This window comes from Podarcis gaigeae (assembly GCF_964106915.1).
Source record: "Podarcis gaigeae genome assembly, chromosome: 9".
Classification (NCBI taxonomy): domain Eukaryota; kingdom Metazoa; phylum Chordata; class Lepidosauria; order Squamata; family Lacertidae; genus Podarcis; species Podarcis gaigeae.
Window position 1 is genome coordinate 28,877,023 of NC_139685.1, and position 27,977 is coordinate 28,904,999.

The 27,977-nt window shown below is 44.8% G+C and overlaps 2 protein-coding genes across 2 annotated transcripts; both read right to left on the reverse strand.

Annotated features, from left to right (window-relative positions):
- Positions 1-215: 215 nt before the first annotated feature.
- LOC310852352 (cytochrome P450 4V2-like) lies at positions 216-14,946 on the reverse strand. The gene is made up of 11 exons (XM_083755783.1): positions 14,712-14,946; positions 11,499-11,611; positions 9,480-9,565; positions 7,865-8,055; positions 7,511-7,580; positions 6,213-6,339; positions 5,161-5,352; positions 3,342-3,444; positions 1,599-1,733; positions 1,007-1,186; positions 216-578 (listed from the first exon to the last, which is right to left on the reverse strand). Exons 1-11 carry the CDS (start codon positions 14,896-14,898, stop codon positions 406-408), a joined length of 1,557 nt encoding a protein of 518 aa, XP_083611909.1. The 5' UTR covers positions 14,899-14,946; the 3' UTR covers positions 216-405.
- Positions 14,947-18,753: 3,807 nt separating this feature from the next.
- LOC310852350 (cytochrome P450 4V2-like) lies at positions 18,754-27,010 on the reverse strand. The gene is made up of 11 exons (XM_083755779.1): positions 26,776-27,010; positions 25,799-25,911; positions 25,204-25,289; positions 24,130-24,320; positions 23,721-23,790; positions 23,059-23,185; positions 22,321-22,512; positions 20,500-20,602; positions 20,001-20,135; positions 19,725-19,904; positions 18,754-19,323 (listed from the first exon to the last, which is right to left on the reverse strand). Exons 1-11 carry the CDS (start codon positions 26,987-26,989, stop codon positions 19,151-19,153), a joined length of 1,584 nt encoding a protein of 527 aa, XP_083611905.1. The 5' UTR covers positions 26,990-27,010; the 3' UTR covers positions 18,754-19,150.
- Positions 27,011-27,977: the final 967 nt, after the last annotated feature.

Consider the following 27,977-nt stretch of genomic DNA (forward strand, 5'->3'; position numbering starts at 1 on the left):
AAATTTCTCTCCATCAGGACAGAGGGGTTCCCAAATTAATTTTTTTAGTCTGTAAAGGCAGATTTCCACTACATGCTAAGAACAGGATTCCCAGAAACACAAAGCAGCCCTCTCTCACTCCTGAAGCCTTGAAGTCTCCCTCTTGAGAAGGGAAAGGCAAACCTGGATTGCAGCTGTTTGCTTTTAAAAAGAAACACCACCACCATGGTTAATAATAATAATAATAATAACTTTATTATTTGTACCCTGCCCATCTGACTGGGTTGCCCCAGCCACCCTGGGCAGTTTAAAAAATAAGTCATAGTCGCATCAGGTACTCTGAAAAGTCCTGCTATGAAAACTGAAAGTTTTTACTGAAGTAGTCCTAATGCAGTGTGGTAAGGAATTTCCCTGAGGTTTCTTATTTTAAGAGCAGGAAGTTGATCTCCTTTTCAACTGAATCCAGATGCCCTTATTTGGACGAAGAATCAGTTCTCCTACAGGGCAGAGTTGATCACGCCGCTGTGTACTTTCAATAAAGAAGTGCCTCAGGATGGTAGCTAGAATCGCCATTTCTTCCATCTTTGCAAAGCGCTGACCTGCAGAGCAGTTAAAAAGCAATTACAAGATGCAATTAACCATAGCAGTAATGCATATTTATTGTTATTCAACACATCACACTGTGGTCAGGGTCCCAAAACTCAATTTTAAATTCTTAAACAATTAAACGTTTTTCGATACAGATGTATAATCAAATCCACCCAAACAAACAGTGTGTGGGGAGGGGCAAGCCAATGGAAGGAATGAAAAAGTGGGAAAAGTAGAAGGCAGGGGCTCATAGTATTGGTGCAGAAATGACCTTTAGACTTAGGTGTGTTTGCACTGTCCATTATAAAACTAACCGCCATGGCTTTCCTAAAGAATTCTGGGGACTATGATTTGTTAAGGATGCTGAGAATTGTTTTGAAAGATCAGTGATAGAAGCATACTGTGCTCTGGAGTTCTGACTTTTGACTCTCACACATACCGATACAGTTCCTTGGCCCAGCGGAGAAAGGCACATATGCATACGGGTGCCGCCCAACTGCGTTCTCAGGGAAAAATCGCTCAGGTCTGAATTCCTCAGGCTCCGGGAAGACAACATGGTCTCTGTGCAGCATGAAAGACCCAATTATGACATCCGTTCCTTTGGGTATCCTGAATCCTCCTGCCAAAGAACAATGGATAGTTGTGAAAACTTCTCCTTGTAAAACCAGCCATGATAGCACTAAGCTTATAGCCACAATATATCAAGGCATCAAGTTGCGATGGTTCCATATTTGTGGAATGCTCTCCCCAAGGAGATTCAGCTGGCGCCTTCATTATACATCTTTAGGCACCAGGCAAAAATGTTCCTCTTTAACCAGCCCTTTGGCTGATTGACATCAGATGCCCCTTTAAAATGTGTTGTGGAAGGAGGGGCAGATTACTGGGTTGCTTTCATTTTTATTATGTATTTTTTATTTTTTTATATTGTAATTTTATGCTGTGAATCTTCCCTGAGATCTACAGGGTATAGGGCGGTATACAGATTTAATAAATAAAGTAAATAAATAAATAAACCCACTTGAAATACTTACTAATATAACATTCCTCACTCATTGTACGGCCAAAAAATGGAACAGAAGGGAAAAGGCGAAGAGCTTCTTTAACAGCACAATCCAGATACCGTAGTTGCTTCAAATCGTCCATTGTGATGTTACGATCCGAGTCCCCTGATAAGATAACAAGAGGCGGTTAGAGAAACATGTGTTATTGATTACCAGCAAAACATGCATCCTAACTTTGAAGTTCGGACACCTATTTTTAAAGGATGGTGGAACAGGGAACATTTGAGGGACTAGTTCAGTCACTGTCATAATACATTTCTGGGCTTAGGATGCAAGTCAGCATGTCTTCCTAAGCCAGAGGTTGAGATAAAGCATAAAAAGCATTAGGCCAGCTTCCTGACTCCAGAACGGTGTTTTGTCAGCAGGAGTTGCCAGTTGCTGAGGCTACTAAAGGACAGAGCTTCCAAGCACTCATAGCCCCACTCTGCTAGCAAAATAACTAACTAAATAACTAACTTCTATCTCTTTTGTTTTAGGTATGAGACTAGCTGCAATCCTTTTATAGGTGGTCCCTCTTAAGAGAGCTAAACCAGCGGAGCATCATTGCCTGGCGAAGGGAAAGGATGCTATGCATCATTGATTGTATCTGCAGAATGTTATCTGGGAGCCTTTGAGAAATATGCCAAGCCAGAGTAGACCCCACCTACAGAGTTTATTATTTAAATGTTTCCTGTTAGACATGGAGGGCCAAGTGGGTATGATTTGGTGAAAACAGCTTCATGGGCCAAACTGGGACTCATGCTGGGCCAAAGATACTGGACTTATATGAGCGGAATTCTCTGATCTGGCCTCGTACAGAGTATGAATAAATGAGCCTTCCATACCAATAAAGTGTTTCAAAGTTTTACTGCAAGCTGTCTTTAAACCTGTTACAAAATACATTGTAAATACAAATCAACACATCGCTCTTAAGCAACAGGCAATTTGCTACAATTCTCTGCAAACGGAAATCTCCACAAAATATTTTATGCCGTTAAGCTTCAATATTTTACAAGGGCTTCTCCGTCTCTGCATTAGAAGAATCAACAAATGTTCATGAGTACCCAGAAGTATTCCTGCATACCATACTGTTAGGTTTCCAAGGGGTTGCTCGTGCGCAAGCAGGCAAATCTCTCCCTGGCTGGCTGCTAATGTAAACTTTATCTGTCCGGAGAGCCACTCACCCGTGGCTGACTCAATCAGTGGCGTAGCGTGGGTTGTCAGCACCCAGGGCAAGGCAAATAATTTGTGCCCCCTAACCCGTGGATTTGCACCCCCTAACCCTAACCCCCAGATGTTGCACCCGGTGCACCCCCCACGCTATGCCACTGTGTTCTGATACTGTTGCAGCATGCAATCAATCGCTGGCAGAATCCGTGAGTGGGCGTTTCTTAAACTTCTTCCAGCAAAGAAGCTCCTTGACGCCCAGTCTCCGCCTTCCCTCTCTGCGCGAAAGCCTTCTGCACAGAGAGGGCGTGGGCAGCAGAGAACCCCTTCCTTCCCCGCTTGTCCCAGGCAAGGAGTCGTGGGACCACCTCCCCACTTCCGACTCCTGCACCCCCTCTCCACTGGAGCTGCGTTTATTCTCTTCCCCAGAAGAGGAGCTGCTTCTCCCGATCCCTGGAGGCTCTCTATAATCCCTCTGGCTTTTGCTCTCTCCCTCCGGCACTGATGGCAGTTCCCTGACACATACTTACCCAGGTGTATACCCACAGAAAAGAAAAAGAAACTTACCAAAAACCTCATCAAGTTCATGGTGAACTTTTCTTTGGGCTTCTGGATGACTTGCAAGCAAGTAAATACACCACTTCATGGCAGAAGCAGAAGTATCATGACCCTTGAAGGAAAAAATGAAAGAGGCCTGATGTTTATCAGAAAAATGGGATCCTCAGCCATTACAATGATGTCCCAGTCCAAGGCCTAAACAAAGTATTTCACACCCTCTGAAACTCACAGCAGTTTTTCTTAGCACAAATCCAAAATTTGAAGGCACCAGCCACATACACGAGTAAGTCTTGTAAGTGTTTGGGGAGGAATTAAGGAAGACCAGGTGCTAGGGTTTCTTCCAGGCCTGGTCACTTTCCATGTGCTAAAGACAAACTGACATTCCTGAGTCACTCTCATATCTGAAAAGATCTTGGTAGGATGGTTAACACACCTGTCTAAATATGAAACAAACATACACACTGAAGCTTGGCTTTTAGGTACCTTAATTTTATTTTATATGATATATGACATGTGACATTTTTATCCCACCTTTCCTGCTTTCACACAATCCCAAATGTGTCATGTATAAAACAATTGCATATTTCATAGAAAAACAATCTCTTGTATAAAAACATGCTTTCCTTTGTTTTTGCTCATTGCATTGTAGCTGACCCCCACTTCCCATGTCTCAGTCAATTGAAAACAAGTGAATCCCCACGACGGGGTGAGCTCCCATTGCTCGGTCCCAGCTCCTGCCCACCTAGCAGTTCAAAAGCACCTCAAAGTGCGAGTAGATAAATAGGGGGAAGGTAAACAGCATTTCTGTGTGCTGCGCTGGTGCTGGCTCGCCAGCCGCGGCTTAGTCACGCTGGCCACGTGACCCGGAAGCTGTCTTCGGACAAGCGCCAGCTCCCTGCCTCTTGAGCGAGATGACCACGCAACCCCAGAGTCGGTCACGAATGGACCTGTTGGTCAGGGGTACCTTTACCTTTATATCTGGATTTGGAATTGTTTTATACATTGTATTCTTAAATTCTTTGTATTGTTAAAGCACTTCTGAGATATTTAAAAAGGAAGGAATTCATAAATGGAATTAAATGATTAATAAATAAACAACCATGCCTCAGTACCGCTATAACCACCAGAGGGCAAACACACACAACAAAGTTATCGGTGAATCAAGTCAGGTTTTAATTATACTCACTGAACTACCATTAAGTAATCTGTCTGGCAGCTGTTTGTGTGCAAGTAGTTCTTTGTTTTCTTTATTAAAGCAAATTAATATCAGGCAATGATTTATTGCATGCCCATGTATTGTTAATGAAATAAGATGCATCATTGAGAATTTATTTAGGCTCCACTGGAAGAGAATACCAGACTAATCGGGTATGGCAAATGCAAGCTTACCATCTAGCTAAGGGCAGCTTCAGATACATATTTTCTACAGCAAAGTTTTACATGTGTTAAATTAGCAAACACATATCTGAAACACTTATTTTCAATTATTTTCTCTTAACAAGCTCAAACCAAGCCTAGGTACTTTTTTTCAGCACTAAGCTGAAGTATGCTATGGCAGGTCTCATGTGTAGACATTTGCCTATAGCCAGAGATTTCTTGACTTGTAGAATAGCCTCTTAACACTTACACCTCTCTATTTGCAAGTAAACACTATTGAGTTCAATGGGGCTTACTCCCAGATATATGGGTACAGGATAGCATCCTTAACCACCATGCTATGCCAGCACTTTTGTCCTTGAGTAGGGACCACTCCCACTACTGAAACTTATAGTAGCCAGAGTTCTTGGTGTGCTTTTTTCTTAGCACTCTTGTACTGGGCATTCTATACCTCAAACATGAAAGTATCCACTTCCTCTCGAATGTCCAGGTAGCTCAACTTCTTCCCATCATCGTCTGTGGCATTCAGAAGCATATCAAGAAAAGCTCTCCTGACTTTGTGCCCGCTTTGTTCACCGTTGCTGACAGCATTGCCTCTATGCTGCTCCTGGTTTTTTAGTTCTTGAGCTTTTTCTGCAATGACCTTAGATAATAAAAATAAAAAAGCCATTCATTTCTCAGATTGCAGGATCCAGTGTGTGCACTCACTGCAGTACCAAATAACACGACTAGCTGTTGTCCCCTGAACCTGTGCTAGGTCTGTATACCCAGTTATGAAGATGCATTTGCTGTCTTGGCAATAACAAACTGTTGCTGGTGAGGCACAGTGGATAGTGTTGAACTGAAGCTTGAGTTTGAATCTCAACTCAGCCATTAACTCCAATAGGTAGCCTGAAGGTTGAGTCATTCTCTCATAGCACAGCCTGCCTTGCAGGCATGTGGTGAAGATAAAATGGGAATTACCACATGCACACTGTTACCACAGGGAAAAATATAACTATGGTGGATGGATGGATGGATGGATGGATGGATGGATGGATGGATGGATGGATGGAATGAATCACATAAACTCCAGAAAATAGTACTCTTCATGGCATGTCATCCTGGACATTCAGGAGCCAAGGGGTGTAGAAGAAAATGGGTGTCACTTTGGTCCTGCCCCTCAATGTCTCTAAGCTAACCTTCATTCATTGAATGCAAATGTGTGAAGGGAGCTTGGGAGCACAATTGCCTGAATACACAACACTCTTTGCAATCTGGAACACTGATAATGTGGGGATCCAGATTTCAGAAGCCTTGTAAGCGAGTTCAGGTAAAAACACCCTCAAGCCGTCATTAGATGTTTTCCCTAAACACACAAAGGCTGGGAGTGGAGAGAGCAAACTTTTGCCCACACATGCCCAGCCTGACATACTCTGAGCAGGGCTCCAAAGTCTGGGAGGGTCACAATTGTGAATACCTTTTGGTATCTGTGCCTATGAAATAGAAAATGCAGCAGCTTACATTATCAGTAAAGCTGTGAAGTATCTTCAGACTTCTGTAATGTTCTCTTCCATCTTGAAACATGAGGTACAGAAGGTCAAGCCAGAGCCAGGGAGACTTCTGTCTTTGTTGAATCAGAACACTCATCCTAGGGAAACAAGCAACAGAGCTGGGTATATCCCTAAGAAAATGACGAGAAGTACAGGAAAGAGCCCAGATGTATTGCTACTAATCTGAGCAAATTAGTGTCAGAGAAATATGGTATACATGTGAAACAGATACACAGAGCCCCAGATCAGGACATACAGCTTGGGCCATTTTCAGCCCCTCCACTGCGCTGGTCACCTCCAGTGTTAATGGGGCTTCTACCTAATCATTCAACCCGGTTCGCACAATCCACCTCCAAAAGGAAGGGTAGGAGGAAGATTGTACAAAGTAGGCCTTTGCAAGTTTTTCATGCAGACAGTCAAGTTCAGGTTAAAGACTGAAGGAGCATTTCCACCCCCATCATTCAGCCCGGACACTGAGGTCCAGCTCCGAGGGCCGTCTGACGCTTCCCTCACTACGAGAAATGAGGTTACAGGGAACCAGGTAGAGGGCCCTCTCAGTAGTGGTGCCCACCCTGTGCAACGCTCTCCCATCAGCTGTCAAGGAAATAAACAACTATCTGACTTTCAGAAGACATCTGAAGGCAGCCCTGTTTAGGGAAGTTTTTAATGTTTGATCTTTTATCGCTTCTTCTTCTTCTTCTTCTATTATTATTATTATTATTATTATTATTATTATTATTATTATTCTGTTGGGAGCCACCCAGAGTGGCTGGGGAAACCCAGCCAGGTGGGCAGGGTATAAATAAATTGTTGTTGTTGTTGTTACAGTGGTACCTCAGGTTAAGAACTTAATTGGTTCCAGAGGTCCGTTCTTAACCTGAAACGGATCGTAACCTGAGGCGTGCTTTCACTAATGGGGCTTCCTGCTGCTGCTGTGCCGCTGGCCCATGATTTCCATTCTTATCCTGGGGCAAAGTTCTTAACCTAGAGCAACCACTTCCTGGTTAGCGGAGTTTGTAACCCAAAGCGTCTGTAACCCGAGGTACCACCATATTAATATTAATATTATATCTGCATGGTGGAAGGGAAAGGGGCCTTTTTTCCATGTAACCCCCCAATAAAACACTGCAGATCAAGGCTCTGCTTCAAAGATGAAACCTGTGGCCCTCCAGATGCTGTTGAGACCCCAACTATTAGCATCCCTGACCATTGACAGGCCACAGGTTCCAAATCCTTGCTGCTGGAATGCGTCATCCCACTAAAAACTACCTGTAGACAGCTTGGACATATTCGGAATCCTTATTATGTTGTGCTCCTATGTTCTTGCCCATAGCTGTTTCTAGGAACCGAAGAGAGAGAGAAATCAAACAAAGAATCATTCTCCTAGAAACCAAGAATGGGACATAATCGGAGCAGAGGGCCCATCAATGTTGACAGAATTTAAATGAACAACAAGCTACTCACGTTATTTTTTAAATGGCATGTGTCTAATTTAGATAAATTGTTACAAGAAGAACAACTCTTCTGGTCAGATCTCACAAAAATGTCCATTCGTCCAACAAATGAGCAGGGATGTTTAAACCTCATTTACTGCAACACTTTGACAGCAGCAACTGCACTTACCACAAATTACATCAAGGGCACACAGAGTAATGTATAAAGTGCAATCGAACGGCTCCTTGTCCACGTGCTTTTCAAGTTTCTGAACAAGGACATTGGCTTGTTCATTCATCACTTCAAGGAAATCTTCTAAGATGGTAAAATGGAAGGTGGGTGTTAACATTTTCCTTCGGGACCGCCATTTGCCTCCAGTGCTGCAAAACAAAGACTGAAACATGAATGCCTTCAAGCAGGACCCGGAACAAAACATTGCAGTGTGCAGTGCTCCTGTTCAGGTTTCCAGACACTCTCTTCTTCTTCACCCCCAACTGACCATTTTTTTCTCTAACATTCAACAGCCCATAGTCACTGATCATGCTCAGTCTCCAATGTGTTTTTTACTGATTCTTTCCACATTGTCTCCCCATGCCTGCAATAAAGATTTGGCACTGGAAAATTTGGGGTTTCCCTGAACCTGCCGGTGCCCCCTTCCCTAGGCTACATAAAAGGATGATTGAGCACATAAAGAACCGTAACCTAGCAGACTGAGGTCATTAGTATGGCGATGTTCAAGCAATACACCACTTTTCAAATCTCATGGATCTCAATGCCAATTCTGGATTGGCAATGAGTGGTCACCTCCTAAGGCTTTTTCTTCATAAACTATTATCTCTTTCCTGCTCCAGCCAGCAGCTGAAAACCTCCAGCTCACTGCAGATTCTCCCAACTAGTTTTATGTTAATACAGGGGTGAGGTTTCAGTTTTGCCCATTAGGCCATTTAATCTTTGCCCTCACATCAAATCATAGAATTGTAGAGCTGGAAGAGACCCTGAGTATCATCTAGTCCAGCTCCCTGCAATGCAGGAATATGCGGCTGCCCCATATAGGGATCAAACCTGAGACCTTGGTGTTATCAGCACTGTGCTCTAACCAACTGAGCTATGCAAGGATACATGATGCCATCTGTGTGTGACAGATAGAGATGAGGCTGCAAATAAACCATCAGGAGCCTTAAAGTCAGTATCAATCAGCTGCTTGGCGCTGCCTTCAAAGCCCAACCAGTGGAGAACTCCATAGAGAGCAGCTGACCTCTGCTAAAAGCAGGTCCTGAAGTCAGCACCAATCAACTCTTCAGTACTTTTCTTGAGAATTGAGCAAGGCTACACCCACCAGCCCACCTCCAAAGTCCACACACTCAATAGGACATGTGCAGGTGTTGTGTGGCCAGTGGACTGTCATGGGTGTGGCCTGTAACCCCAGTCCCACTTCCTCCTTCACACATTCATTATACAGTGGTACCTCAGGTTACATACGCTTCAGGTTACATACGCTTCAGGTTACATACGCTTCAGGTTACAGACTCTGCTAACCCACTTTGCTTCAGGATGAGAACATAAATCGTGCTCAGGCAGCGCGGCAGCAGCAGGAGGCCCCATTAGCTAAAGTGGTGCTTCAGGCTAAGAACAGTTTCAGGTTAAGAACGAACCTCCGGAACGAATTAAGCACTTAACCTGAGGTACCACTGTACACATATGTCAGGACTGATAACCCAACCTGCTCTGAACGCACCAGCTACATTGTATTCCAAAGGGTAGGACAAAAGGGTACAATTCCCACTTATGTTCTGGGTCCGTTTACCTCGTTAGGAGTCCTGTGCCCAGCCAAGGATGCAAAAACGTGTAGATAAAGGGTTTTGCAAGATGCTTAGAGCTTCTCAACACTACCTGACAACAGAAGCAAGGAAAAATGTAACTTCTTGACTTTGCCTTTCTATGAATCTAACTTGAATCCTACACTCTTTCTCCTGATTGCCTGATGGACTCACTAGCTCCCACTGGTTGCTGGGTCACCAGGAGGCAGACCCAGAGTCTGTCCGCCATAGGGCTCCCTTCTACAACTTGCGCTTTCATTCTTTTACTTTTTAGACTACAGAGTAAGGATGTGAGGACCTGTGAGTGCACAGCTCACGCACACATCTGTTCTGAAAGCTCAATCAATGTGTGGAGGTCAAAAGGACATCCCAGGTCACCTGAACTTGGCTCAGCTCATTCCCCATCTAGTGTATACCGGGAATTACTCATGTACTTTCAAATGTTCTTGATATTTGCAAAAGCAGTTGAGGTTCTCAGAAAGGTGCATGTTGCACTGAAAACCACCTTTGGCATCTGTTCTTGGCTCCTGCTGCATGACAGGCAGCCAGGGGCATCGTGTCATTTTCCAAGTGGAAGGCCTGCCTCCATAGGGAGCTGCAGACAGCAACACAATCTGTCTCCAACATGATTGTCAGATGCTTCTTTCCCTGTGTCAACTCTGTTTCCCTATCACCATGTCCACCTTTATTTGTAAGACTATTTTTAGCAGATTAATGACTGTGCTATTAAGCAAAAGGGGCCTGATTCCAGCCTGCCTGAGGGCCCTTCCTTCTGCCAGGAGGTCCTAGTCTGTAAGTAGGTTGGCTAGTTGCAAAATATGGCAGAACTCCAGCACTTTTAATAGCTGTGTTGTAGAAGGAACTTCAACAGGTGTCCTGCTGGAATTTTCTCTTCTGCCTCACTCTTGCAAGTGCTGGAGATCTGCCCACCCACCCATGAGGGCTGCTGTGAACCCATCTTCAAGGAACGGCTCTCAACACACGTACCCCCTCTTTATTATTTCTTCATGTATTCCAGAATGTGGATTATAGGGCTAAAGCCTAGAATTCCAAGGAAGACAGCAGCCATATTTCTTGCTCCCACCCATTCAGCCCATCTGCTTCAATCTACCTCCTTTGTTTGCTGTGGCTGATAGGGTGTCAGCTGTGCTTCAGAGAAAATGAGGTGGGGGGGACAGATGATGGGACTGGGAGAGCAAATGTGCTTGCTCTTCCTTTTGCTGCACTGCATCATTTAAATCAGGAGTGGAGAGAACCTGTAGCCTTCTGGACTTTGTTGACCCCAACTCCCATCAGCCCCATTCAACATGGCCTATAGTCAGGAATGGAGGGAGGAGGATCCAAAAACATCTGGAGGACCATCTTGCTTTAAAGCTCTTTGTCCAGCATAAGTGGCAGCAACCCTAGACCTATTCCATGCGACTGGCAGTTGCAAGTGATTTAAGATCCTGCCAAAGGAAGGGGGGAGGGACTTCGCCCAGTTTTAAAATAAATAAATAAATAAATAAATAAATCAGAGCAGATATTATGGCATTTGCTTTTGAAAAACACCACCTCCACACTGTTGATGAATAGCACTCAGCTAAGATCTTCAGACAGAATATCTGCATTAAGCATAATCCTCATGCTCATCCTACAAAATGAAGTGCAAGGTTTTCTTGAGTGCATGCACTGGAAAAACTATTTCTCTCTCTCTCATGTTCTTGGATTACAGTAATATTTTTCAGAAGGATCGCAAATATGATCTGGCACCTTTCTTTATATTTCTTAGAAATTAAGCCCTAGCGGCTTCCACAGGACTTATTCCCAGGAGTCTTTAGACTTCAATCCCCTCTGAGTCTATACAGAAATAAGTTCCAATGAATCTAATGGAGCTTGCTCCTGGTCCTATTCATCATCCTCTCCAGGCATGCACTGTTTGGCAGATTATACTCGGGGGGGGGGGTTGGTAGTGCTGCAGGGGAGTTCCCCAGCCATGCAGTAAAGTCTAAGAATGACAACCTCACCTCTACAGTTTCTGGACGATATAAGAGCACAACGGGATGTGGTCCTATCCAAAGTTGCATCAGTGGGACATTCCGGAAGGGTTCCATGGAAATTATCATTTGCTGAAAGAAAGCTGGGAAAACATGCATCCAGTTTGAAATTGAGGAATTCAATGACACCACCTCTACACTACTTGTTCTCATTTCACGTACTCTAAGCTAAGATCAACAGCCACACAGTAAGAGAACCCTCTTCCCAAATTCAGATTGCGAGAGACAAGGAGCTGATTCCAACCTCCCACTTTCACATAAAGTTCTAATTTATATAGCATGCTCAGCCATTCCCATCAAAGGGCATATTCAGATTTGCTTAGAAATCAATTTGACCATATAAAATGAGGCTCTTTTATGGGTGATTCCATACAAAGGGGCACTGCGTGATTGATGGGTAGTGTGCCCCACTATGACATTGCATACAAAATAATCCATATTTGATTATTGTGACCATATAAATGGAGAAAGGGAGCCAGAAGTAACTGTAAAGCAGATGGATCAAGAAGCAATAGATATGTCCTGAACAGACAACCTCGGTCCTAAGTGATTTAAGTACAGAAGGTGAGGCACAAATAAGACCTGCTATATATACTTCTAATGAAAGTCTATCTAACTGGTCAGTCAATGTAGCCATGATAGAAGAAACATCTTTACCTAAGCAAATACATTCCTATCATAAAACTTTGCGTTTCACGAATTCCTGGAAAAATCCTGATCTGGCTTAGCTAGGTAAGATTCTAGAAAGGAATTGCAGCTAATTAAGAACTCTAAATTTTCTCTTTTCTAAAACAAGCATTTTAGCGCCAGTTATTTAACCAAAGCCTGTTTCCCTACTAAAAGCTTTTATTCAAGTGATGCCAACTGCAATAGGTGCTATAACAGGGGTAGGCAACCTAAGGTCCATGGGCCACAAGCGGCCCACAGGGGTCATTTAACTGGCCCACAAGCCACCCCCAAACTGAGCTGCCGACTGGGCAAGTTCCCACGTGCTGCACTAAACCGGTGTAGCGTGGTATGAAGACTCGCTTCTGTGGCACTGGAAATCACCTTGGCGCATGAGCAGACGCCAGAAATCGTATCTGCACACATGCAGACACTGGAAATAGCAGGCGCACACGCTCACACACACACATGATCCAGCCCACGGAGGGATTTCCGCTGGAGTGAACCAGCCCAGGCGAGGTAAACCTTGCCAACCCCTCTGCTATAACAAGGTAGATTATGAAGGCAGATTCTGTATCTGTGGCCACTATTAGGTGTAATTGTTAACCTGCCCTTTATATACTGATTCAAGAGAGATTTCTGAATATAACATATGGAAGTAGGAACACTGAGGGCCCATAGTGTAAATAATGTATATAAAGCAGACATTCTGGGGGAACTTCAATTCCTCCTCACCACTGTGAGCTGAATAAAGAGCATGAAATCTACTCTCGACTCCGAGTATATGTCAGTTGGCGGCTTCCTTTCTCGAGGACAAAGCGGCGCAGCGAAACAGAGGCTGCAAACGCGGTGGGGAGGCAAGGAGGAGGAACCCCGAGAGGTTCCTGGGGAGACGCTTTCTGACGAGCAGCTCAACCCAGGCAGAGCTTAACGTGGAGGCCTCATTTTCTGAGCCGGGCGAGGGATGGTGAAGAGCTGCTGGAGGAAAGCTGACGTGTTGGCTCGAGGGAGGAGAGCGAGAAAGCCGGGCAGGGAGGGCGTCTGAGGCGGAGCTTGAGAGAGTGCTAGTGCCTGAATGGGCTCACAGTGGAAACCTAAATGGGTCTACTCCGAAGTAAGCCCTACCGATTTGCCGGCCGTGTTGAGGGCGTTTGTTTTATTATTCATTAAATTCCTGCGGCAGAAGAGCGTGTGCAAGCTCCCTGTTGCAAGCCAAGCTATGTCTACAGGCATTTTGGCACCTGAAACAAAACCCATAAATAAATTGATTCCCTTCCTTTAATGTTTTGAAATCTTATCTACAAATATTACAGTATCCCTTTTATAAAACTGCGAAGTCTTTAATCATGTATCACGGGACTTATTTCATTTTTGTTTTCTGCTATAGCATAACACTGCTACCCTATGGGATAATAAACTGATAATAATGATGATGATGATTATAAGGATGGGTGCGCTGGATTTTAGCAATACAGTGGTACCTCAGGTTACATACGCTTCACGTTACATATGCTTCAGGTTACAGACTTCGCTAACCGAGAAATAGTGCTTCAGGTTAAGAACTTTGCTTCAGGATGAGAACAGAAATCGTGCTCTGGCAGCGCAGCAGCAGCAGCGAGAGGCCCCATTAACTAAAGTGGTGCTTCAGGTTATGAACAGTTTCAGGTTAAGTACGGACCTCCGGAACGAATTAAGTACTTAGCCTGAGGTGCCACTGTAAATTGCACACTACAGTAAATCTATAAATCATACCTGTGATTCTTACATTACAGGGGTGTTGGACTAGGTGGCCCTTGGGTCGCTTCCAAATCTACAATTCTGTGAAGAGGAGGAAATAAAATGTGCATTTCCCAGTGGGGAAAACTTGCTACTTTCTGTTATCCAACTCTGGACATCTAGCATCTGGATGATGATGATGATGTTGCTTCTAGATAAGCAGGGTATATACAGAAATTACCTACGACCCTATTTATGAATTTCCAATTTTTCCCAAATTATGCTGCACACACAAGATCACACCCTGGAATCAATATTCTCAACTGATCTGGAGTCCGGACTTTCTGGCACTGGTGGGATGAGGAAAAAGCTCTTTCAAAAGTGCAATGTGGAATATAAGAGTAGTTCAGAGAATATTAAAGGAAAAAATTACTCACACATCTGCAGTAAAAAAAAGGGGGGGATCGCTACCTCAAAATCATCCCGATATTGCATACATGGAAATGGTTAAGGTGCGTTTCGGAACAGAGACGGGGCATCTCACCTTACTGAAATTAAGATACATGGAAAGGCAGAATTTCAGCCACCTCCAGGGAGAAGATGCGTTTGGAGGAGGCGCAGGGAGGCTATTTCGCAATGCCTCCTATTTGTACCTTTCCAGAATGTGTCACAGTGGGCAGGTGAAGATTGCCAAAACCTAGTAGCCTATTCGATTTCTTTCGCCCCAGCTGCCTGGGAAAACTCCGTGCGCGCTTTCTCTGCCTGCCTGCCTGCCTGCCTGCCTGCCTGCCTGCCTTTTACCTTCCCCATCGCGTTCAAAGAGCAGCGCGTTGCCCAGCAGCGGGTACCAGGGACTGATCCCCGGGATGGGCTTCAGCTGCACGTATTTCCAACACTGGTCCAGCAGGAAGCGGGCGACCCAGACGGCCAGGAGCAGGGCGAGCGCCGCAGCCGCCCAGGAAAAGAGTTGTTCACCCTCCGGAGCCATCCTTGGCGAGAGCAGCCGAGCAGGGATGGCCTCCCTCGGCTCCAGGGAAGCGAGTTGCTTGGAGAAGAGGCTCCAAGGTAAGGCGAGGCGGAGTCCGGGGAGGGGAAGGACTGGGAGAGCGAAGGCATCGCCTCCATCTCTCTTAAACAGTGAAGACTTGGGGGAGGTGGAGCCAAATTGTCAGGGGATGAAGCAACCCCTCTTTGGGAAAAATGGTGTCTGCCCTGGGGGCTTGTTAGCTTAAGAGAAAAGGCGAGCAACAGGAGAGAAGGGTATGAAATCAGGCCAGGGCCAGACCTGGCGGAAAGTGGACCTAGAGAAAACATTTTTCTTCTTCTTATGCAGCACTAGAGCACATCAAGGGAAGCTGAATGATGCAGGATTTTGGAGAAGGAAAGAAAGTACTTCATACAGCACACAGTTTATAAACTATGGCCATCGCTCCACCGGGAGCCAAGGCTGACCACCAACCTAGGCGGCTCTGCTCAGCAGATGATCAGGTTGCGAACCACCCTGAGATGTATGGATGTATACAAATTTTAACAACAACCACCACCACGACCACCAGAGACAGTGCCAGATTTACATACAGGCTGAGCTGCATGCGGGTGGGAGAGGCTGGGCCTCGTGCCAACGTTTTTGAAAAGAAAAAATATTCGAGGTTATAAATTTATAAATACTTTCTGTATCAGTGCCAAAATTTCAGAAAAAGGAGAGAGATGTTTTGTTTCTCATGATCAGATGCTATTAAGTTTGGGTTTCCCCAGGTCCCCTATTCCAGGGACTCCAGTGGCTTTAATCCAGGGTGCTGGGCTTCTGTTCGCCTTCCTCCCCCCCCCCCCCCCCGCACCATGTCTTCTTTAAATGTACTGTACAGTCATACCTCATGTTACAGATGCTTCAGGTTGCATTTTTTCAGGTTACGGACCTCCGAAACCCGGAAGTACCAGAATGGGTTACTCCCAGGTTTCGGCAGTCTCGCATGCACAGAAGGGCTAAATCGCACTTTGCACATGCGCAGAAGCTCTGAATCACAACCCACCCGTGCGCAGACACACAGACGCGGGTTGCGAATGTTCATCCCGCATGGATTGCCAGCCGACCGTCCACTGTATTGTCCTTTACTGCTGCCACCAAAAGCAGAAAAATTGGGAGTGGGGGCTGTATCAGGTCCCTGAACTAGGGAGGCAGACACTCTAATATAAGATAATAAAGCCGGAAAGGATTTTGGAGGAATCGGTGGGTGGATTAAATAAATTGGCATTTCTTTATTCTGGGAATTACCCGGTATTGTGGCCGCTTGTGAATGAAGAATATATGATACAATAAGGTAATGCCTTGCCATATGAGTGTCATCTGTTGGTCTTTAGCTTACTACTATACTACATTTCGCAGTGCCTCAACATTTAACAAAATACAGTGGTACCTCGGGTTACATATGCTTCAGGTTACATACGCTTCAGGTTACATACGCTTCAGGTTACAGACTCCGCTAACCCAGAAATAGTGCTTCAGGTTAAGAACTTTGCTTCAGGATGAGAATAGAAATGGTGCTCTGGCGGCATGGCAGCAGCAGGAGGCCCCATTAGCTAAAGTGGTGCTTCAGGTTAAGAACAGTTTCAGGTTGAGTACAGACCTCCAGAACGAATTAAGTACTTAACCTGAGGTACCACTGTATAGAACTGGACAAGTCTTGACCTGCATGGTTTCCATAGTAGCTTTTAACTCTGCACTGTGGCCTGGGACAGCCAAGGAACAAAGAAATCCACAGGCAGCCTCACTTAATGTGCACCATGTCCAAAGGTTCTGAAATGTATGAATAAAACAGTGAAAAGTATACATCTGCTCATCCACTTCCCTACAGATTTCTCTTGATGAATGCTTTAGCTGAGATTCCTCCATTGCAGGGAGTTGCACTTGATGACCCTTGGAGTCCCTTTCAGCTCTACGATTCTATGAATGGACTTGAGTTTCAGAAAGAATTCTTGCTTTATCTTCATGTTTTCATCACAACATGTCAAAAAAACCTACCTTGCACCAAGTCAGGGTACTGTTCCATCTAGGTCAATATTGTCTACACTGACTGCCAGCAATTCACCAGAGTTTCAGGCAGGAATATTTCCCAGGCATATCTGGGGATGATGGACATTGAACCTGGGATGTCATGCATGCAACGCGGATGCTCTCCCACTAAGGTACAGCTCTTCCTCATTATTCACATGGCTGATAGCCAGGTGACCTCTTCATCTTGCAGAAGCCCTTGAATCCCTTCATTACCCTACATTGGTGCTCAGGCAGAAGATTTGCGATACAGCGCAACCACATCCACTTGTATTGCTTCTCCTTGCACGCCCACGCCCACATGCACACAGATATTTTAGTCCACTGCGACAAGAGCTCCTTAATTCACATAACTGCACAAACCTGAATTTCTGGTACACACTTGAATCCTTCCCATAAAATAGCAACAGTCTGGAGGTAGCCTTTATCTTCATACCAGAAAAATAAATCACTGCAAGTGACGCTTTCGCTCACATAAAGATCAAGAGATAGGGAAAGCTTCATCTATTAGATTTCCACGTTCCGGGCTACTGCTATGCACAGAATCAGGCCCAGTGAAAGAAAACACAGCCATGCTATTGTGATCTTATTTAGGAAAACTTATCTGTCCAAAGGTTTCATAGGAATGCATAATTTAGGAATGTCTACTTACATGAACAGTTGGGACAAGTTGTAATATTCACCCTAGCTCCAAGAAGCAAGCAGAGTGTGCTCAGTGCTGGGAACTCTTGGATATACACACCATGTTTTAGAATCCATTTAATGGATGATTTGCAATCTCTACCTCACTTTCTCAACATTTAAAATTAAACCAAAAATATTGACTTACCTCCGTTAAAGTGAGAGGATTAAAAAAATATAATCTGCAGAACTTTCTCTTGATTGCAATACTGCCACTCCTTTATCCAAAGCAAACAAGCACAGAGCAGACAAAAGGTGGCTTCTCAAATCCCCGTAGACATATTGTTGGATGACAGAGGACCTCTTTAGTGAGCATTCATCCTGATTTGTTTGCAGAGAGATTAGACAGAGGACCTCTTTAGTGAGCATGCATCCTGATTTGTTTGCAGAGAGATTAGATGAGATAGTGAGAATTCATCTTGAATTTGTCCACAAAGAGATTCAGAGACAAAATGAGAATGCATCCTGATTTGTTGTGGGGAGATACAACAATTGTATCAAGCAAGTGACAGTGGAAGACAGGAGTGTCTGGCATGCTCTGGTCCATGGGGTCACGAAGAGTCGGACATGACTAAACGGCTAAACAACAACAAGCAAGCAAGTGTTAACCCAGACTTCCTAGTGCATTTTCCTGTCATTTTCTTATTGCAAAAAGGCTGATCTTTGGGGGGGTTTCTTTTGCAATAGCTCCAAAACAGCGATAATTGTACCACCTGAATTTGCTGGGATTGTATTCTGCCCCCAAATAGGAAGCACTCTATTTAGATCCATTCCAAATTTCTCCCCCAAATTGCAATGTGGTATTATTCACGATTATTTCTCTGGTTTGCCAAACCAGATCAAGCAAACACAGTGATCAAGTCCATCAAATCATTATCAGCGGCCTGTGATGACACATAGGAATTTGCATATGATGCCTATAAAAGTCAGAAGTAAAATGGCAAATGCAGCCCTTCACACAGAAAAGCGCAATGAGAGCTCTGTGATGCGGGTGACTTGTTAAATGTTCCTGTGAAGCAACTATAGTTCCTGTCTTCATGCACTAGGTGGTGCTAATTTGCCCTGGGTCCACGACAGGCGGCCCTGAGATTGCTGTGGTGCTCATGTCTAATCTCTACTTCCAAGGTCTTTTATTATATTTATGCATCATTAAAATATATTATATATATTATCAATATTTCTTATGTGCATACATTTCAAAATACAGGAGTTTTAAAAATTAAAACACACTGCTTTTTTTTCTTAGGATTAAGAAAAGTCATATAGTGGCAACCTAGATTGAAGCCTACAAATCCCATATCCATTTGCAATATCCCATCAATTGAACAAGCATCAGATTTTGGATTGCAGCTGCTGGCTTTTAAAAAGCAAAAACACAGGTTTGGTTAAGAAAGAAGTCCTAGTAGCATTGGGCAGTCTGAAATGTCCTGCACTGAAAACCAACAGTTTTTACCCAATAAAAAAAAGTCCTAATGTGGTGTGGTAAGGAATTTCCCTGAAGTTTCTTGTTTTAAGAGCCAGAAGACGATCTGTTTTTCAACTGAATCCAGATGCCTTTATTTGGACGAAGAATCAGTTCTCCTACAGTGCCGAGTTGATCGCGTTGCTGCGTACTTTCAACACGAAAGCGCCGTAGAATGGTGGCTAAAATGGCCTTTTCTTCCATCTGTGCAAAGCGCTGGCCTGCAGAGGGGTTGGAAAGCAATGACAAGATACAATTAACCAGAGCGATAATACATATTTATTATTATTCAGTATGAGCCATGTGACACAGAGGTCAGGTTCTCAGGTTCATTTTTAAATTCTTAAACACTTTTATAGTTATACAGATAGTGGTGGACTTACAGCCACTGGTAGGATTGAGTGAAAAACTGGAAGGGATGGATAAATGGTGTACAAATAACCTTTAGTTCTAGGTACATCTGCACTATACATTTAAAACACTATAATATTGCTAACAGTCATGGCTTCCCCAAAGAATCCTGCAAACTGTGGTTCATTAAGGGTGCCGAGAGTTGATGTTTTTTACTCTTTTTAATCCTTTTTTTGCTCTCTTTTTATTCTTTATTTATTCTTGTACGTACCAATACAGTTCCTAGGCCCAGCAGAGAAAGGCACATATGCATATGGGTGCCTCCCAGTTGCGTTCTCAGGGGAAAATCGCTCAGGTCTGAATTCCTCAGGCTCTGGGAAGACATCAGGGTCTCTATGCAGTACATAGGGCACAATGATGGCCTCAACCCCTTTTGGTATCCGAAATCCTCCTGCCAAAGAACAGATAGTCACGAAAGTTTCTTCTTGTAGAGCCACCCAACACTGAGCTTACAGCCACAGCAGATCAAGCCACTTGGGCTACTTACTAATATAACATTCCTCAAGCAGTGTGCGGGCAAAAAATGGAACAGAAGGGAAAAGGCGAAGAGCTTCTTTAATAGCACAATCCAGATACCGTAGTTGCTTCAAATCGTCCATTGTGATGTTACGATCCGAGTCCCCTGATAAGATAACAAGAGGCGGTTAGAGAAACACAACTTATTTATAACTAACAAAATATGCATCCTTAACCTTGATGGTCTAACAACTATTTTATATGTTGATGGAGCTGGAAACAGTTTGGGCCCACTAATTCATTTCTGTGCTTTAGGCTTAGGGTGTAAGTCAGCATGTCTTCCTTTCTGCTAGCACACGGTGTGACCACATTGGAGCTGCAAAGATCCAAACTGGGATCTGTATTTGTGGACCTGAGGTTCCCCAACTCGGTGTTAGAAAAGCTATGTGATATTTATGAGCACTTACCTAGAAATAAACCTGCATCCCACCTTTGTCCAAATTTTATACCCACGGGAAAGGAAAACTCACCAAAAACATTATCCAGTTCACGGTGAACTTTTCTTTGGGCTTCTGGATAACGAGCAAGCAAGTAAATACACCAGTTCATTGCAGCAGCAGTGGTATCATGACCCTTGGAAGAAAGAATTAAAGAGACATAATTTTTTCTATGTGAGACAAGAAGCTATAGTTAGAACTGGATATGGAACAACTGATTGGTTCAAAATTGGGAAAGGAGTATGACAAGGCTGTATATTGTCTCCCTGCTTATTTAACTTATATGCAGAATTCATCATGCGAAAGGCTGGGCTGGATGAATCCCAAGATGGAATTAAGATTGCTGGAAGAAATATCAACAACCTCAGATATGCAGATGACACAAACATGATGGCAGAAAGTGAGGAGGAATTAAAGAACCTTTTAATGAGGGTGGAAGAGGAGAGTGCAAAATATGGTCTGAAGCTCAACATCAAAAAAACGAAGATCATGGCCACTGGGCCCATCGCCTTCTGGCAAATAGAAGGGGAAGAAATGGAGGCAGTGAGAGATTTTACTTTCTTGGGCTCCATGATCACTGCAGATGGTGACAGCAGTCACGAAATTAAAAGATTGCTGCTTCTTGGGAGAAAAGCAATGACAAGCCTAGATAGCTTCCTAAAAAGCAGAGACATCACCTTGCCAACAAAGGTCTGTATAGTTAAAGCTATGGTTTTCCCAGTAGTAATGTATGGAAGTGAGAGCTGGACCAAAAAGAAGGCTGATCGCTGAAGAATTGATGCTTTTGAATTATGGTTTGGAGGAGACTCTTGAGAGTCCCATGGACTGCAAGATCAAACCTATCCATTCTCAAGGAAATCAGCCCTGAGTGCTCACTGGAAGGACAGATCGTGAAGCTGAGGTTCCAATACTTTGGCCACCTCATGAGAAGAGAAGACTCCCTGGAAAAGACCCTGATGTTGGGAAAGATTGAGGGCATAAGGAGAAGGGGACGGCAGAGGACGAGATGGTTGGATAGTCAAAACAAAAAATTCCTTCTAGTAGCACCTTAAAGACCAACTAAGTTAGTTCTAGGTATGAGCTTTCGTGTGCATGCACACTTCTTCAGATATCTGAAGATATTTGTTTTGACTATGGCAGACCAACACGGCTACCTATCTGTAAATGGTTGGATAGTGTTATTGAAGCTACCAGCATGAGTTTGACCAAACTGCGGGAGGCAGTGAAAGGAGTGCCTGGCGTGCTCTGATCCATGGGGTCACAAAGAGTCGGACAAGGCTAAACAACTAAACAACAACAACAACAATGTTTTCTCAACAACAACAAATTCTGAGCCATTATATTGATGACCCATTCAAGGGCCTGAAAAAAAAATAGTTCCAATCCTCTGGCACCTGCAACTGTTTTTCATAGCAGAATTCCAAAATTCAAAGGCACCAGCCTCATACACAAGAATGAATACTTCAAAATTTTAAGTGCATTGGCAAGACTAGGTGCTGGGTCACTTCCCCTGTGCCAAATGCAAACTGACACTCCTGACTCACTCCCATATCTGAAAAGGTCTTATCTTAGTAGAATGGTTAGTACACCTATCTAGCTATGAGACAGATTTCCCCTAGCTTCGCTTCCAGGATACGACTTTAATTTATTTTGTAACCTACCACTGCTTCCCATTACTTACTCTTTTTGGAAGTGCCTCCCTCTAGGCAGCAGGCAGGTCGTCTTGCCTTTGGGGGCACCCATTGTAGACCTTCCTTACTCTTACAATGCAATCCTTCTAACATGTCTACTTGGAAATTCAGTTCATTGGGATTGCATCCTTAACCACCACTCTCCTCCAGCACTCTTGTCTACCTCAAACATGAATGTATCCACTTCCTCTCGAATGTCCAGGTAGCTCAACTTCTTCCCATCGTCATCCATGGCATTCAGAAGCATATCGAGAAAAGCTCTCCTGACTTTGCGCTTCCTTTGATCAACATTGCTGACAGCATCGCTTCTATGCTTCTCCTGGTTTTTTAGTTCTTGAGCTTTTTCTGCAATAACCTTAGATAATAAAAACAAAAAAAGCCGTTCATTTCTCAGGTTGCATAATCCAATGTGTACAGTCCCTGCAGTGCCAAATAAAACAATCAGCTATCTCTGTTGGACTTAGCTATGTCCCTGGCTATGAAGACACACTTGATGTACCAGCAATAACAAAATGGTGACAGTGAGGCATTGTAGTTAGTGTTGGACTCAGGTTTGAGTTTGAATCCTGACTCAACCATGAGATCCATTAGGTAGCCTGAATGTGGGATTCCAAATTCCAGGAGTCTTGAAAGTGAGTTTAGGAAAATACACCTGCAAGCCTTCATTAGATCTTTGCTCTAAATGAACGAAGATTGGGAATGGAGGGGGTACTGTCAGCAATGTTGGGGGCTGGCCCAACCTGTCCGTTTGCAAACTTTTGCCCACACATGCCCAGGCTAACAAGCCCTGAACAGGGCTCAGGGCTCAGGGCAGGGGGCATCATTGTCAGTCTTAGCAGAACACACTTTAGTACCTGTGTCTATGAAATATAATGCAAAAAGAGAAAACTCAGCAGCTTACATTATCAGTAAAGCTGTGGAGTATCTTCAGGTTCCTGTAATGTTCTCTTCCATCTCTGGACATATGATACAGAAAGTCAGGCCAGAGCCAAGGAGACTTCTGTCTTTCTTGAATCAGAACACTCATCCTAGGGTAACAAGCAACAAGGCTGGGTATATCTCCAGGAAAGCGATGAGAAGTACAGTAAAGAGCCCAGATTTCTTGCTACTAGGCTGAGCAAAGTTGAGTGCCTTGTAGAAAGGCAGAGAAATATGGATGACACGTGAAACAGATAATCTGAGTTCCAGTTCATGACACAGAGCTGGGGCAGTGCTCAGCTCCTCCACTGAGCAGGGCATCTACATAAGCCCATATAGAGGTCCGATTGTGCAATCTGCTTCCCAAAAGGTGGGTGGGGATGAAGATCATGCAAAGCAGGCCTTTGCAAATTTATCTTGCAGACAGTCAAGTTCAAGCTAAAGGCTATCTGCATTGTGGAAGGGAAAGAGTCTTTTTCTCCATCTAGCCCCCTGTAAAAGTATTTGCGGATCAAGGCTCTGCTGGAGAGATAGGGAACCTGTGGCTCTCCTGATGCTGTTTGACTCCGGCCACCAGCATCTCTGACCTTTGGCAGACTACAGGTTCCCCGTCCCTGCTGCTAGAATAATCACATTGGCACCTACCTGTAGACAGCTCTGACATACTCCGAATCTTTATTGTGTTGTGCTCCTATGCTCTTGCCCATAGTTGTTTCTAGGAACAAAGGAAATAAAAATCAGTTAAAGAATCCTGCTCCTGCAATCCATGAAAGGTTGTGAAGGTTGTGAAGGTTGGGTGGCCATCTGTCAATGATTCTTTAGCTGTGATTCCTGCATTGTAGGGGATTGGACTAGATGACAGTTGGGGTATCTTCCAACTCTCCAATTCTATCAATTTATGATTTTTAAAAAAATAAAAAATGGAATGTGCTCAATATAGATGACAAACAACTCTTCTCTTCAGGCCTCATGAAAAAGTAAATTCTTCCAGAAATTGAGAGGGATGTTTAAACCTCATTTAGTGCAACACTTTGACAGCAACCGCAGCACTTACCACAGATTACATCAAGGGCACACAATGTGATGTAGAAAAAGCAATTAAACGGCTCCTTGTCCACATGCTTTTCAAGTTTCTGAACAAGGATATTGGCTTGTTCATTCATCACCTCGAGGAAATCTTCTAAAATGGTGAAATGGAAGGTGGGTGTTAACATTTTCCTTCGGGACCGCCATTTGCCCCCAGTGCTGTGGAAGAAAAACTTAAACATTATCTTTCTCTACACAAACAAATCTCAAAGCAAAAAATGCAATGCCTTCAGGCAGGACCTGGAACAAAACATTGCAGTGTGCAGTGTTCCTGTTCAGCTTTCCAGACACTCCATCCTACCCCCACCCCCACTTGCCCCCAGGTGGCCATTTTATGAGGTTGCAGAGGTACTGAACAGGAGAGAAATAGAGCAGGACTGCACCCAAAGTCCACACACACGGCTGAGTATCTGAAAGGGGCCGCCCATCTACAATAGACACCTTTGTACACAAGGAATGGTTCTTTTCAATAGCACACATGCAGGTAGAGAGTGGGCAGTGGGATGGATTTCAGGTGTGCCTGACTTGGGACGCGGGTGGCGCTGTAGGTTAAACCACAGAGCCTAGGATTTGCCAATCAGAAGGTCGGTGGTTCGAATCCCCATGACGGGGTGAGCTGCCATTGCTCGGTCCCTGCTCCTGCCAACCTAGCAGTTCAAAAGCACATCAAAGTGCAAGTAGATAAATAGGTACCGCTCCAGCGGGAAGGTAAACCGTGTTTCTGTGCGCTGCTCTGGTTCACCAGAAGCGGCTTAGTCATGCTGGCCACATGACCTGGAAGCTGTATGCCGGCTCCCTTGGCCAATAAAGCGAGATGAGCGCCGCAACCCCAGAGTCAGCCACGACTAGACCTAATCGTCAGGGGTCCCTTTACCTTTACCTATGACTTCATCTCCACTTCCTCCTTCACTCATTCATTATACATGTATGGTGAAACTTGTGAACAAGATTCATTGTTCATCCAGTACTGGACATGCCACCTATGCTGTGTTCCAAAAGGGTACACTGCCCAACCACATTCCAGGGGTGCTTTTTCCTTTACCTCGTTAGAAGTCCTTTGCCTAGCCAAGGATGCAGAAACTTGTAAGGACGGGATTTAGTAATATGCTTAGAGCTACTCAAAACAACCTGCCAAGGAGAGAGAAAATTTAAAATATATTTGAGTTCAAAGTGATGGCTAGTGTTTTAGCAGACTTGACCACAAATCCCCCTAAGCTGTTTGCAAGGTAGGTAGCAGCTCATTTGCTTTCTGTTTAGTTTCCCCGAGTTTGATTATGCCCTAAGGTATGCCAGATCCTGACATCAGAATGGTAAGAACCTCTAGAGCGCCCTGAAGCTCTGCAATCTGACCATGGGAAATTGTATTGACCAAAGCACTGTGCACCACACACACAAAATAGCAGGAAGGGGAATGACTCCCACTGTGACCCCACCTCTTGATCGCCACACATTGATTCAAAACTACAACCCATATTTTGAGTTGGCTCTGCTCCTCTTACATTTTTGACTTACACTTTACCGCTGTTCACCACCTGCTACAGCACCACCCACTAGGCATTCTAAACCCAAGAGAACGGGGCCTTTGGTGGTGGTGAGTTCTCCAGCCCTGCAGAGAAAACTAAGCATGAGAGACTCACCTCTATAGTGTCCGGATGATATAAGATGACATAGGGCAGTGGTCCTACCCAAAGCTGTAGCAGTGGGACATTCCGGAAGTCTTCAAAGTAATTCATCATCTGCCGAAAGAAGGCTGAGAAGACATGCATCTGGTTTGAACAGGATAAATCCAGTGATCCCACCTCTAGGCTACTTCTTCTAATAAATTTATCGCATAGTCTAAACTAAGATCAAAAGCCACTCCACAATAGACCCCTCTTCCAAAATTCAGGCAAGAAGCTGGTTTCAGCCTCCCACTTTCAAGTAAAGTTTTAATTTATGTAGCATGCTCAATCATTCCCATCTAAGAGTATATTTAGATTTGTTAGAACGCAGTCTGACCATATACATTAGCCCCTTTAATGGGTGATTCCATACAAAGGGGCTCCACATGACTGATGGGTAGTGAGAGATTGATTATTAGATTAACCTTTTATTGGGGGCACAGGTCCCGCTACACCTCTGAAAAAGTGGCCAGTTTTGTCTTTAGAGAGGTAGTTTTAGTTTGTCGGGGTGATAAGTTAAATTCTTCAGGGGAGCAAACTCTTATCTGACAAAATATCTGTTTCTGATCACCATTTTAACTGTGAATATTTTTTTTAAAAAAAGTATTGTACTCATCTTCTGCAACGCCTCTCGCTAAACAAATAAATAATGTTTGTATTGTACAGTGCTGAAATGAGGCGATAAAACGAAAAGCAAGGTTCCAAAACAACCACCGCAAGCGAGGAGATCCGTTTGGGAGGCGGAGGGCGGCTGCTTCACATCCTATTTGTGCCTGTCCCAGAAGCGTCGCGTTGGGCAGGTGATGCCTGCCAAATCTCAAGAGAAGGGAACTGGTTGCCCCCCCCCCTCTCTCTGTCGCCACCCGCCTGGAAAAACTGCGCGCGCGCTCTGCGCGCCTGCCTTTGGCAGCAGGAGGGAGAGGGCGCCTCGCCACCTGGCACTAGCCTTTTACCTTCCCCATCGCGTTCAAAGAGCAGCGCGTTGCCCAGCAGCGGGTACCAGGGACTGAATCCCGGGATGGACTTCAGCTCCATGTATTTCCAGTACTGGTCGAGCAGCAAGCGGGCGAGCAAGACGGCCAGCAGCGTGGCGAGCAGGGCGAACAGGGCGAGCGCCCACGAGAAGAGCCGCGCACCCTCCGGAGCCATTGCCCAAAGGACCATCATCGCCGAGCGCGGACGGCGTCGCTCTGATCCGGGAAGCGTTTTGCTCAGAGCAGAAACCTCAAGGCAAGAGGAGGCGGAGCCCGGGAGGGGCAGGAGCGCGAGAGGGAAGAAGGAGGTCACGGCAAAGCAGAAACCGGCGGGATGGGTTCATTTTCCATTCACACAGGGCGGAGTGCCCTCTGAAGAAAGGTGGCTGCCTTGGGGCTTGTTAGCTTAGCGAAAAGGCCACGTGAGGTATAGACTCGTGCGAGGCCCGATATAGAGAAAAGTTTTTCCTCCCCTCTCATATAACACGAGAACTCGTGAATTTTGGACTGGCAAAAGAAAGGATTTCACACAGCGCGCAATTTAAACTGTGGAATTGGCTCCAACAGGAGCCATGGCTGACCACCAACCTGGATGGCTTTAAAGGAGGACTGTGGGTTAAACCACAGAGCCTAGGGCTTGCCAATCAGAAGGTCGGCGGTTCGAATCCCCGCGACGGGGTGAGCTCCCGTAGCTTGGTCCCTGCTCCTGCCAACCTAGCAGTTCGAAAGCACATCAAAGTGCAAGTAGATAAATAGGTACCACTCCAGCGGGAAGGTAAACAGCGTTTCTGTACTCTGCTCTGGTTCGCCAGAAGCGGCTTAGTCATGCTGGCCACATGACCCGGAAGCTGTACGCCGGCTCCCTTGACCAATAAAGCAAGATGAGCACCGCAACCCCAGAGTCGGCCACAACTGGTCCTAATGGTCAGGGGTCCGTTTACCTTTACCTTAGACAAATTCAAGGCTATCTGTGGCTACTAGCCATGATGGAGGCTATGTTCAGCCATCATGGCTGGAGGCAGCATGCTTTTGAATATCGTCTGGAGCAGCATGTGCTTTTGGGTCCTGCTTGCAGGTTTCCCACAGCCATCTGGCTGCCCACTGTGACCAGAGGCAGAAGCATAGGCGTAGGCAGGGGGACAGAAGGGCAGTTGCCCCCCAAATAAAGTAAATAAATAAAA

Excerpts from the sequence above, each read along its gene's own strand:
- LOC310852352 (XM_083755783.1), bottom strand. The coding sequence starts at position 14,898 with ATGGCTCCGGAGGGTGAACAACTCTTTTCCTGGGCGGCTGCGGCGCTC. Across the intron at positions 8,056-9,479 it reads GGCACAGGACTCCTAACGAG|CACTGGAGGCAAATGGCGGT; the intron begins GTAAACGGACCC and ends TTTGTTTTGCAG. Across the intron at positions 7,581-7,864 it reads TGCCCTTGATGTAATTTGTG|AAACAGCTATGGGCAAGAAC; the intron begins GTAAGTGCAGTT and ends TTCGGTTCCTAG.
- LOC310852350 (XM_083755779.1), bottom strand. The coding sequence starts at position 26,989 with ATGATGGTCCTTTGGGCAATGGCTCCGGAGGGTGCGCGGCTCTTCTCG. Across the intron at positions 23,791-24,129 it reads TGCCCTTGATGTAATCTGTG|AAACAACTATGGGCAAGAGC; the intron begins GTAAGTGCTGCG and ends CTTTGTTCCTAG. Across the intron at positions 19,324-19,724 it reads TGGGCCTAGGAACTGTATTG|GCCAGCGCTTTGCACAGATG; the intron begins GTACGTACAAGA and ends ACCCCTCTGCAG.